This window comes from Pleuronectes platessa, chromosome 19 (genome assembly GCF_947347685.1).
Source record: "Pleuronectes platessa chromosome 19, fPlePla1.1, whole genome shotgun sequence".
NCBI classification, from domain to species: domain Eukaryota; kingdom Metazoa; phylum Chordata; class Actinopteri; order Pleuronectiformes; family Pleuronectidae; genus Pleuronectes; species Pleuronectes platessa.
In genome coordinates this window covers 18,967,310-18,980,004 of record NC_070644.1, presented here as the reverse complement: position 1 = coordinate 18,980,004, position 12,695 = coordinate 18,967,310, and the positions used below count along the sequence as shown (strand labels likewise).

The 12,695-nt window shown below is 41.9% G+C and overlaps 2 protein-coding genes across 2 annotated transcripts in view; one reads left to right on the top strand and one right to left on the bottom strand.

Moving 5' to 3' along the window:
* The window catches only part of LOC128424977 (protein unc-13 homolog B), a 54,137-nt gene extending 46,905 nt beyond the window's left edge, over window positions 1–7,232 (bottom strand). The window contains exons 1-2 of the mRNA XM_053411440.1: window positions 6,968–7,232; window positions 1,215–1,244 (exon numbers count right to left, since the gene is read on the bottom strand). Coding sequence (XP_053267415.1) covers window positions 1,215–1,244; window positions 6,968–6,989 — 52 coding nt within the window. The 5' untranslated portion in view covers window positions 6,990–7,232. The remainder of the gene's footprint in view (window positions 1–1,214; window positions 1,245–6,967) is intronic.
* Window positions 7,233–8,303: 1,071 nt separating this feature from the next.
* stoml2 (stomatin (EPB72)-like 2) lies at window positions 8,304–11,933 on the top strand. Its single transcript, XM_053410953.1, has 10 exons — window positions 8,304–8,475; window positions 9,295–9,447; window positions 9,561–9,660; window positions 9,802–9,860; window positions 9,988–10,089; window positions 10,178–10,312; window positions 10,411–10,555; window positions 10,643–10,722; window positions 10,833–10,961; window positions 11,052–11,933. The coding sequence occupies exons 1-10, from the start codon at window positions 8,434–8,436 to the stop codon at window positions 11,151–11,153; spliced, it is 1,047 nt and encodes a 348-aa protein (XP_053266928.1). The 5' UTR covers window positions 8,304–8,433; the 3' UTR covers window positions 11,154–11,933.
* The last annotated feature ends 762 nt before the right edge of the window (window positions 11,934–12,695 follow it).

Here is a 12,695-nt window from a genome sequence, read left to right as displayed (position 1 = left end):
ATCAGCACCATTCCAAACAGGGAGGTTTAGAACCAGCACTGCACAACAAATATTAATAAGACGATTGTTTAAAGATTGTATTTAGTTACGGTATTAAGTTCTGAATCTCTTGCAGGACGGAATCTGACACTTCCTTCTTCTCCCTGTGGCATAGAGCGACTGGTTTTTGAATTTGGCCGACGTGGTGACGACAGACTCAAGCCAGTTCTCCCTGATGTTTGCTCCGGGGCAAGTGTGACGTGTGCTGTAGCCCGGGGGGGGGGGGGGGGGGGGGGGGCACAAACAGACTGGAGCACAGGCTGACGATGAGTAAAAACCAACATCGGAGTGAAGCGGGGGAGCAGCTGGTGGCACAATGCGGTCGCCTCACTAGATCATTTCCCTAAAGGTGAACAAGGGACAGACTGAGAAGAGTAAACACCAGACAAATGTAACGAGCCGCTGGATAATTAGCTTCACTGGGGTCAGTCGGGGACCTGAGAGTGAAAGTGAAATGTCACCAGAAGCCGCGGTGACTTCCCGGCAGCGCTGATGCCTCCTGACAGAACCGTCACAGGGCTTAGAGGAAAGGTGTAAGGGCCCAACACTACAGGGATTTGCTCGGGTGGAGACGGTCGGGATTTGGACTTAACAGCCACTGATCTAAGATCACCTGTGCACGTCTTGGCAGGGAAGGACATCGGATTTTTAAAATGTAAAAAAATCAAAACCAGACAGAATTCCAGTGATTGACCGACAAAAGGAAATTAGAGCACGTGGCCCATTTCCAAAAACAAATCCATGAAGGGAAATTAGTAATAATATGAAGGCTTTCTAATGATTTATTGCTAATCATTTTAATATTGCGGTTTATTTGGGATGTTCATCTGCTAGGGACAAATTGCAAGAACTGCAGCTTCTCCAGATCAAGGAAGAGTGAGGCTACACATCCATACTTATTTGCTTTAGTTTCAAAACTAACACAATCTACATCCATCCACAATAACACAAACGACCACATGACCAGTCACGTACACTGGGCCTGCACAAGCCAGCATGCCCGTCCATACCACACAGCCTGGAGGCGTTTTGATATTTCATCATTTTAGGGCGTTAGAATGATTTATTTTTACAAGTGACCGTGTTGTGTGTTATATTAAACATCTGGACGATAAGGAACAACATGACCAGGCTGAACAAACACAGTAAAAGCCGTGTGAATATAAAGAACTCACCTGGAGGTCCTTGGAGCTTCGCTTTCTTCACTGTAAAACAAAAAGAAACACAGTGATTTAGCTTTTCTTTATCAGGACTTCATGAGTTGATTTTTAATTCGGTGAGGATCCTGGTGAGAGAAAACCAGTCAGAAATGTAAAGTTGTTCGTGAGCAGTGGAGAAGTCGTTGATATTCAGGGATGTGAGCAGTGACTCGCAGCCTCGTGACACCTGAACAGCCTCGTGACGCTGGCGCCTGCACTTCACGTGGAACTTGATTAAAATAGATGGTGTTTGTTTTAGTGGACAGCTGTGGGTCAAACTGCTGCACGCACAGGACAGTTTGTTTTGTTGAATTTGTGCGTCACACTTCCTGACTGGGTGGCTCATCATCATGACTGTTGATTTATTCATTTTATCCATTCAAACTAATATCTATTTACTGTCCTGATACATAAACTATTTTTAAGTTAATACAATCCATCCTGAAAACCTTCCAACACAACATTTTTTAAATCTGCTTCTGAGTTTAGGAGCTAAATGCTTAAAAGTATTTTGACAATTTTATTCCTATATAAGTATGATTTGTCATTTGTTGTTATAAATAAATGTAACAAAAGTTAGTCTTTAGAAATAGCTTCGAAAAGCAACAGAATAATATCTGCCTACTGGAATATTTATGATCAGGTTATATTCATATAAACCTTAAATTGAGAAAAAGGTTTTAATTTACTCAAGAGTAAAGAAATTATTAAAATTACGGAATGTATAGTCTGTAAATTATATAAATAAAGTATATAAGAACAGCTCAGTAAGGGATGACGCACACTTTCTATCCAAGCCGATAAATACCTACCTTTATAATTGCAGAACTTCAATACATATCAAGAAGCATAAGCCTAGACAGCTGTATCACAAACACACAAACGCAATAGCTGGCTGTGAAACACACACCCCCACACCCGCACAAACACACAAAAACACAATGACACAAGTGGACAGGGGCAGGTGGATAAAGATAACAAAGAAAATTCAAAATGTCTGGCGGCAAACAGCCATTTGCTGAAGCCTCACGCAGGAGCTCGTGTTGTGGTTTATTTTTAGACACACCGTCTTTAGCCCCCCCCCCCCCGCCCGATGCATCAATACAATAACGTTTGTGGGATTGCGAAGCGCTTTGCAGGGGATTAATTGTGATTGCTGGGGCAGAATTATGTGTTCAGGCATGTAACCTACTAAACCTCTGGAGCCTCTGACGGCAGATGGGCAGGGCGGGATGATGGAGCCACAAACGACACTTTCATATTTTCATTCGACATCCCTCCATCTTATCTCGGTGAACAACTCTCTGAGGGAGTTTTTATTTGTTGTGTGTTAGAAAACGCAAAAAAACTAAAGTTACTGCTGAATGGTTTTGTGTTTTCTTGTTTCTTTAGTACAAGTTTGAAAATGCATATGAATGTAAGTAAGTTCAGGATGTTACAGAATTTAAGAAATGAGTGGAGTTTTTCCCAGTGTTGTCTTTTCAGCTACCATCGAGGGACTTTATTATCACAAAGGGGAAGGAAATAAAAGAACTCGTCACCTTCTCTGAAGCACTTCCTGTCGTGTACACACGTCAGTGCGAAGCGGAAAGGGAGCAGTGGAAACGCTGGGAAAGTTTGGCCTTCTGCCCTCATTTGCATGATGTTATTTAGGGCTGTGACAAACAGCTAAGGGCAATAAACCAGAGGCCATTATGGTGGAAACTGATTCTTATCAATTTATGTCCAGGGGCTCTCCGGTGGCTTTAGAGGCCATTTAGCTCGGACAGGCCTGGTCTTCAGAATTACCAGAATAATTATGACCCTTTTTTCTTCCTAGTGCACAAACTCTCTTCTGAACATACCTGCAACTTGTTTCACGGCTTGTTTGGCCACTAACTGGAACAATACAGAGCCATTGTCAATAATTATTATTAAAATCTGTGCTCATCCTACTATGAATAGTCTTAAAGTTCTTGTTTAATCTGGATTGCAACCCTTTTCCAAGAAAATCTGCAAATCTGCATATTCAAGAAGCTAAAACCAGAGAGTTTAACATTTACCAAAAAGATTAATCTACTCATCATTGTTGTAGATAAACATTTGTCCACTTTAACTTGAATTGTTGATATTTCAACAGACTTCCATAATAAGGTGGTAGCATTTTGCTATAATAGTTGCAACAAAGATATACCGATATATAATTCAGGATTATTTAGCCAATATTTAGCCCTGCACAAAATCTACTCATGCAGACACCACTGAAAGCTTTGGGTCAAACGATAGAAGCCTCTAACAAAAAGTGTTGATGTTCCATATGAAAGGAAATTCATCATCGGGAGGTCAGGCAGAAGATGAAGGAACAGGAAGTGACACCGGTGAAGTGGTGTACTTCCTCTTTGTGCGGGCGGCTGGATCTGATCAGGTGGAGCCCGAGGGAGGGAGAGAGAGAGGGAGAGGGGGAGAGAGAGAGAGAGAGAGAGAGAGAGAGAGAGAGAGCAACAGATGGCCAGAGGATTACTCCCACAATCTCTAAGCGCTCTCTCTCCGCCTCGCTCTGCCTCTTTCCCTGATAATTCCACTACTCGGCAGCTCGACTACACTTAACCACACCGCTCTGCCTGCAGTCCTGTCTCTCTTTTATAATAATGCTGCACGGCCTCGGCCTCTCATTCTGAAAATCACTTTACTCATCCGGCTGCAGAGAACTAGTGCAATATTTGTTTCTCTCTTTCTTTCACGGCTGTGACAACAAACTGCTCTATCATCGTTCTCAATTGAGATGTAAATATAATTGATGCATGAAACCACCACCAGAAGCTTCCACTGATAATTAGTCGATATTCAGAAAGTTATCCAGAACAGAACAGGAAGAAAAAGACAAAAAGTTGTTGTTTCCTCCCCTCAAGCATTTCCTGCATCACTAATCTCTACAAACAGATTCTACATGTGAATATACAGAATCTGAAAATGAGCAAAGAGACTTCAGGGCCTGGTTTCTGGTTCTGGTTTGACCAAATCTCGTTTTGTCATTTTGCACAGACTAAATACACTTATATATCACTTAACCCTAAATTTAACTTTATTCCTCCTGCACAGTTTAGTTTTTCTGTGTCTCTTCATATTCCACCAACCACAGCCTCCGGGACACAGGTCAATCCTCTGTCAGTCCACCTCCATCAAACCTCAGTACATCAACGCTGACCCACAACCACTCTCCTCATGAACCCTGTGGAGACCCTATGTCCAACCAGTTAAGACCACTACCCGTGTGCAATGGGTCATGACACTGATCCTGTGTCTGGGACCGGCCTCTTTAAACCTCCTGTGCTGCAGCATCCTGGTTTCCACGTGAGCCGTGTGTCCTCGTCCACCGCAGGAGTCTCACCCCCAAAGTGTCCACTTGTGTGGGCGTCCACTTAGTCCCTGCGTGAAGACATCTCTATGGAGACGGATGAAGCTTCGTAACCAGCAATCAATAAAGCAACACAACCCGAGCGGCGCGACCGGGGGATGAGTCACAACATCCACTAATCACACAACCCCCGGCCCGAGCAGCCATTTCTCCTCGTGGGCCTGGTAACTCGTTCATTAGGTGACTCGCTAATCAATAAATGGACGTTGTGCAAAGACCCCATTTCGTACAATGACTCTAATTACTGAGCCTTCTGAGGTAAGAGGGACAAACCTGACGTGACTCTTTGTGACCTTTTCCCCGCCTGGAGCTTTTTCTCTTTGCCAGCCGGGTGTATTGATCTCCAGATTCAGCCTGAGACATACTGTTCAACAGAGAAATACTTTTTTTGATTTGTTATTTTTAGAAAGAGCAGAGTGCAGGTCTGCACTGCTCCCACTGCTCCCACTGGGGGGCTGCGCTGGGGAGCTGGGGCTCTCGCAAGCCAGGTTTCGGCCCACCTGACTCTGGTTCAAAAAGATTTGGTTGCAAGATTGTATCTTAGTCTCCAGTAGACATATTTCTAAAGATGTAATGGATAGCTAAAAATCTGGGCGCTTGTATCTCGTGAAGGAGGGAGGGGGGGAGGGGGGGGGGGGGGGGGGGGGCACTCAAAACAGGTCAATCTGAGGAGGGCTGTGTTAGACAGGGTAAGAAGGAGCTGTTTTAAATGATCCTTGTGGTATTTTGACCAAAATATGTTACAGACATTTCATTAAGACCCCAAGGAACCATATCAACTGTGGTAAGATGGACATATGATGGGTCCTTTAAAGAGACTCAAGATCAAAGCAGAGGGACTTTGGGTGATTGTGTAATCGGATATGAGCGGACGGGGGGTTGGAAAGTTCCCTTTAACTGAATTAAACGCGTCCGCGATGACACCGTCACACGAGGACAAAGCACCTGACTGTGTTTCTCACTTCTAGAGATTCTGACGGAAAACAGCTGGAGGGAGAAACAACCTCCACTCCCTGTTTTCAGAAAACAATAAGTCAAATATAACTTCAGTCCCAGTTTCATAGAGTCCACTATGATCCCAGCTCTCCTGACCCAAATGCTCGATGGTATTTCACGCATCATTTCTGTAAAGGACGCCATCAGTTTGATCCAGGAGGCACCACGGAGACAGATGGGGATCGAACTGCCACTGGAAAGGGAACTAAAGATCATAGAGCGCACTTATTATATCATAGAACTGGACTTACGTTAATAAATGAGAACTTATTCATTTGAAAATGTTTGTTTTGGTTCATTTTAAGTGCTTTTTAAACCTGAAATATGAAGTTAATGATTCTACAGGAGAAAATCACCTGTTGAATTTAACAGTGTTTTTGCCTGGGATCATATTTATGTGATTTTCAATTATGTCCATATCTAGAAACATCTACCGCTCCATCTGTTACAAATTAAGTGACTTTACAGACTTTTAAAGAATTTGAATTCAGAGTTTATTTAATGTTATTCTCGTGTCATGGCTATGAAGCAAAGTTTATTATTAATATTACTATCGTTTGCTCCTATTTAGTCAATTCAATGTTAACTTTTGAAAACTCAACGTACATTAGAAAACAAATATTTTATCATATCATCATCATGATTGGATTTTTACGATAGAATTTTTAACTTTTAATAATTCTATTCTTGCTTTATTGTCCAATCACTGTTTTTATCCTTATGTGGAGCACTTTGCACATTAGTAGAAAAAGGTGCTTTACAAAAAAGCCTATTATTATCATTACCATCTTCTCTATCTATGTTTATTCTCATTTTTATAATATAAATTTAAACCGTATTTAATTATCGTTTGTTTTATTGTGTTATTGCTGTTTTTGTCCCCATGAGAACTACTTTGCACCTTTATTAAGCAAAGTGAAGCACAAACAAAACCTCAATATTATTATGATTCTACTGTTTGTTCCTTTTCCTGTAAAATATACAAATCTGAATGAAGCCCAGAGCTACGTGTCTCTGTGGGAACAGAGCAGCTGCTGTGATTGTTTCTGCTTTGCTCCAAATAAAAACAGATATCAGATCTTCATCCTCTTGTTTCTTTATGAAGATGATCTGTTTTTAAAAATCAGGACAAATTCTACTTTTCTATGAACTGTCACTGTTACCTGAGGAGGAGGAAGAGGAGGAGGAGGAGGAAGAGGAGGTGGAGGAGGAGGAGGAGGAGGATGTCCACAGGGACAAAACTCACATTATCAGATCTAATCCAACAAACCGAGTCAAACCAAGTTGTCAACGTTGTTTTTAACCTTTTAAACAAAATAAGAAAGTGGGTCAAACTCACCTCGGACGCACAGCAGCGACATGGCAAAGCGACGCTCCACTACTTTCTCACACTTTGTTCTCAGCAGGAGATTTGCTCCGTTTTTTACATCCGTTCGAATCCCACTTTACCTCAGGGTCGGGGGATCGATCGGATCCCGGCGGGTGGTGGTTGTTTGTTCACCGGAGGTTTCCCGACGCTGGACTCGGCCGCGGAGCCGCAGCAGCAGCAGCAGAGAACCGCCACCAGCGCCGCGCCATCGAGGAAAGTCTCAGCTGCAGTGAAGCTCCAGATTGACGGACAACCTGCGGACTGGGAGAACTGGAAGGGGGGGGAGGGAGACACCTGTTACTGACGGGTGGTTCTGACCAATGAGGAGGCTGGGGCTGGGCTGAAGGGCGGGGCTCCAAGGGGGGAGCTGACAAATCACTGAGAGGCGCAGGTTGGAAGGGGGGGAGGAACAGGTGACGCAGAGAAACCACCTGTAACTTTTCTTTATTTATGATTAAGAATATAATTTGTATTTCACTTTTAAGAAAAGTATTTCCGTTTTATTTATGTTATCATATACATTATGTAACTTTAAATCATCTCCCTAGAATAACAACTTTTGTTAGTTAACATTAGAATATTTGAAATTTATGTTTATTTGATATTATATTTTATTTCCCTACAGTTAAAGCTTTTTATTCAACATAAGAATATTGTATATGCAATTTATTTATTCATTTAATGTTAAAAGGCAGGTCAGATTATTTTCTATCAAAACCAGCTCACTCATCAACAAACAATAATGACCAATACATAAATAGAAACTGTATTGATCCCGAGAGAAATGTATAAATATAATAACAATGTTGTTAAAGTTTTATTTTCTGAGGAGTTACAGCATCACCAGACAACACAAAACTAACAGCGCCACCGTGTGTATTCAGCAAGTCATTACATGTACGTGTCATATAAACCACAGCACAGTTTTGTGTGACACATTTATTCTGATCCCTTCTTTCACATCCTGTTCATTTCAAAACAACAACAAAATAAACTAATAATAATATTTCATTTAATTCTTCATATATATATTTGCACTTCGATCCTGATTTATATAATATAACTATACAATAACTATTATTCAAGTTCAGAATTGTTATCTGTATAGTGAATGCACGTTATATTAAATCCACTTCACAACAAGACTTGTACACTAGTATTTGAGTTATTCATCTCAATGTTGTTGTCTTTTTTTAGCACATGATTAAGTTAATTTTCCTATTTTAAATAAATAACATTTCCATAATCTCTCGCTTTATTAATCTAGTCTTTTGGTTCCTCTTCCTCGCCCCGGCGGACTCCTTTCAGCGGCGCACCACTGATGTAACGCTGACTTCCTGCTCGTCGAGGGTCACTCACATGAGTTCACAGTTCGGATCCTGATCAGTCTGAGGAGCCGGGTCTTGTTCTTAACGTCGCTTCGCAGGATTCGAACCATGTTGCGGTCGCTGTGTCGAGCCGGAGGAGCCATTTTACAGGTGAGTGCGTAATGTGTCCTGCTCGTTTCCGGTTCTTTAGCTCGTGAGCTGGTGTCATTCAGCGAGCATCCGTGTGTGAATGATGTTAATCCACTGGTGTTCCGCCTGGTGGTGGGAACAATCGAGTTAACCATTGAGGGACGTGATCAACTAACCAGTGAGGAACATGCTTCTACCACCAGGCTCCGAAACTCCCAGTGACTCACAACATCTACACAACTGGTTTCCTTTGTTTTGACTAGTGTGCAACAACTGACACACACACATGTCAAACTACTCGTATACACAAGTGAAACTACTGACACACACATGTAAAATAACTGATACACACACATGTGAAACAACTGATACACACAAATGTAAAACAACTGATACACACATGAGACAACTATTCAAAGACGTGAAACAACTGACACACACACACACACACACACACACACACAAAACAACTGATACACACACATGAAACAACTATTCAAACACGTGAAACAACTGATACACACTCATGTGAAACAACTGATACACACTCATGTGAAACAACTGATAACCACACATGTGAAACCACTGATACACACACACACACACACACACACACGTACAATAACTCCACATATGCAATAACTATTCATACACATGTGCAACAGCTTTAAAAACAAATGTGCAACAACTATACACACACACTCCATGTTGTTTAATTAGCAGAGCAATCTGTCTCCAGATTCTGGTGTTTTCCTTTTACATTTAATGTCATACTTTCCACTTGGAAATCACTTGTTTAATATTAACAATGTTTTTCCGTTTCATACATTTTCCGTGCAGCAAACCCAGAGGACAGCTCCCAGGTTGTTGGTCACACCAGCGCAGCAGCGATGGGCGTCCAGTCTGCCCATGAACACCGTGGTCCTGTTCGTGCCCCAGCAGGAAGCCTGGGTGGTGGAGAGGATGGGTCGCTTCCACCGCATCCTGGAGCCGGTACCTTCCATTGTTCTGAATGGATTTTCTTAAATCCTATTATCAAATGCATTCACATACTTATGGACAAAGTGTGGGTGGTCTCTCACCTCTGTCCCCTTCACTTCCTCCAGGGTTTGAATTTCCTCATACCCGTACTCGACCGAATCCGCTACGTCCAAAGTCTCAAGGAGATTGTGATCGATGTCCCGGAGCAGTCTGCGGTTTCTCTCGGTAAGAAACACAACACTTCTATTTTCACAACTTGTGGGAGGATGATTCTCTTTGGGGGGGATCATCCATTATTTAGCTTAAAGAATAAACCGTTCAGCTTGAGTGACTTAAAATTAAAGTGTGAGCTTCTTTTCATTTCAGATAATGTAACACTACAGATTGATGGAGTTCTTTACCTGAGGATCCTAGACCCCTTTAAGGTACTCTTCAAAATAATGTTACAGTCTAATACCTGGGAAGGATTGTTCCAACCATTGCTATGTCATACTCAGATATTAGCACATAGATGTCTTTATAAATCTCTCATTCACTTGTTTTGGTTTCCAGGCCAGTTACGGTGTCGAGGATCCAGAATACGCCGTCACGCAGTTGGCTCAGACCACCATGCGTTCAGAACTGGGCAAACTCACACTGGACAAAGTTTTCAGGGTAATGACTGACTGCTGCTGCATCATATCCTGGATATTTAAAAATACTAATGTCCGATATGAATTTAACCTTTTATTTTATTTTGAAGGAAAGGGAGTGCCTCAATTCCAACATCGTCCACTCCATCAACACCGCTGCAGAGGACTGGGGCATCCGCTGCCTCCGTTACGAAATCAAAGACATACACGTCCCACCTCGTGTCAAAGAATCCATGCAGATGCAGGTGAGCTTCATATATGGACCTGAAGACATTCTTAAGAAGTCTTAAAGTTTTTTTAAAGAGAGATGACAGTTAACAAACATTGAATTCCCTCTGTGCAGGTGGAGGCTGAGCGTAAGAAGCGAGCCACGGTGCTGGAGTCTGAGGGGACGAGGGAAGCGGCCATTAACGTCGCCGAGGGTTGTAAACAATCTCAGATCCTGGCGTCGGAGGGAGAGAAGGCAGAGAAGATCAACAATGCGTTAGGTAGGAGCTCTGAGAGGGTTGGGGGGGTGGGGGCTCTTGTTTTACTCAAGTCACATGTCACTAATGCATTTCTCGGCTTCCTTCCAGGTGAGGCTCAGGCTGTGGTAGCAAAAGCTGAAGCGAAGGCCAAAGCCATCCGGATGCTGTCAGAGGCTCTGGCTGAGCAGGTGAAGTTATTTTTTTGTTTTAAATGGAAAAACCATGATCTGTGTTTTCATTTTTAATAAGAGGTTTATTTTGGTTAATGTTGACGATGGGATTTTTGTTCATGACACAGAATGGAAACGCAGCAGCTTCACTAAATGTGGCCGAGCAGTACGTGGCTGCTTTCTCCAAGCTCGCCAAAGAGTCCAACACCATCCTCCTGCCGTCTAACACCGGGGACATCAGCAGCATGGTCACACAGGTACTTACACGCGCATTGTTAACAGCATCTGCTTCTTGCCGTGGTCAGCCATGACATTAATAGTTGTTGTCTCTTCTTCCCACTCCTCAGGCGATGACCATCTACAGCTCGCTGGCGAAGCAGAGCCCAATCAGAGCAGAGGCGGCGGCGAAGAGGGAGGAGCTGCAGAGCCAATCGACATCGACTCAGTAGCAGAGGAATCAAAATGAACTCAAAGTAGTGACACAGAACCAGGGAGAAACTGTTGTATGGTTAAGTTATCTGGATTTCCAAGGCATCGCTGTGAAGTTCACTCACCTTCTACCGGCTGATTGAGAAGAACTGCAAATTTAAATAACTCAGCTTTGAGAAATCACATCTTACACGAGAGGATTTGTAATTTTCACTGACTGTTGTTTATGTTCATTGGGAAATAAACATCAGGACCCGATATTGATATAATTATGGTTTAACTTTCAGACTAGGTTCATGTTTTCTCTTTTGCGTCCTCCATTCTGTGTCAATGCGGTAATCCCAGTCACTGCCTTGTTTGTTTACGGTGATCGGGTCAGTTCTTCAGCAGCTCTGGGACCAGCGACTAAGCAAATTTGCTCCATGTGACGTCTCAGAAATCCCTGAAAGAGTCAGTTATTCTCAATTTGGCCCATGTGATTAAAAAGGTATCTCCCCATTTAGAAATAATTCCTTCCCAATAATTGGTGCAAAAATTCGGGTCTAGAATCAGGTTCCTGTTCTCATCAGTTATATTATATATATATACCAGTTATATTCATCTCTTATGTCTTTATGGGATACTGGGAATTTCAAGCTTCTCTGCAAAATTTGGGTGTCATGGATGACATCGTCACAGAAGATGAAGATGATGATGATGATGATGCGGTGGAAAGGAATGTTGTTAAGCACTTGTTTGGAAGATTGTTGTCAAGCGACGAGGGGAAAACTGCCAGCAAAATAAAAATACATAAAAACTTCTACACTGGTCGTGTTTTGTGTTTCAATGACTCATTTTGATAACTGGGTTTTTTAATTCAGTGGTGGAACTATACAAATATCTGGGTTCATGTAATAGGAAATGATGCACAACTGACAAAGTCCCCCGGAACGTATTCACATTGACCGATATTCACAAAGATTTTTCGTCACACAGTGTGGTCCTAGATCAAAGGAAACGTTATGTCTTTTAATTATTAGGGCCCGAGCACTGACAGGCACTGACAGACGTGAGGCCCTATCGAAATTGTAAGGATTATTTATTTCTGAATGAATTTTTGGCTGCTTGAAAATTAGTAGGAGTAACACAAAACTCCCTCTGTCCTTCAAGTGTTGACATTGTTGTGACCTTCATTTTGGCTTAAAGGCCAAAAATTGCCAAGGTGAGTGGTTTACTTTACATTGTACTTAAATGCTTATTTCATGATTTCCACAACTGTTTTAGTTTTATTCTGATTGGTTTTGAGAGGTTAATCTGTTTGCAATCTTTTTTTGTACAATATAAAATAAATTATATAGATACAAGGGGCTGTGTTGGCCTGCAGCTATTTGAATTATTTATTTTCATTGAATGAATTGTTTTGTTAATGAATGTCTTGTGAAAGAGGAGCAAATGTTATAGAATTTTTACTTGTTATTCTCCTTTTTATTCACGATTTGAGATTCTGTGTTTGCATTTAAATGGTTTTGTTTGGTCGATGATTGAAATAAAAGATATAAAGAAATACATAAAGTTCTCCAAAA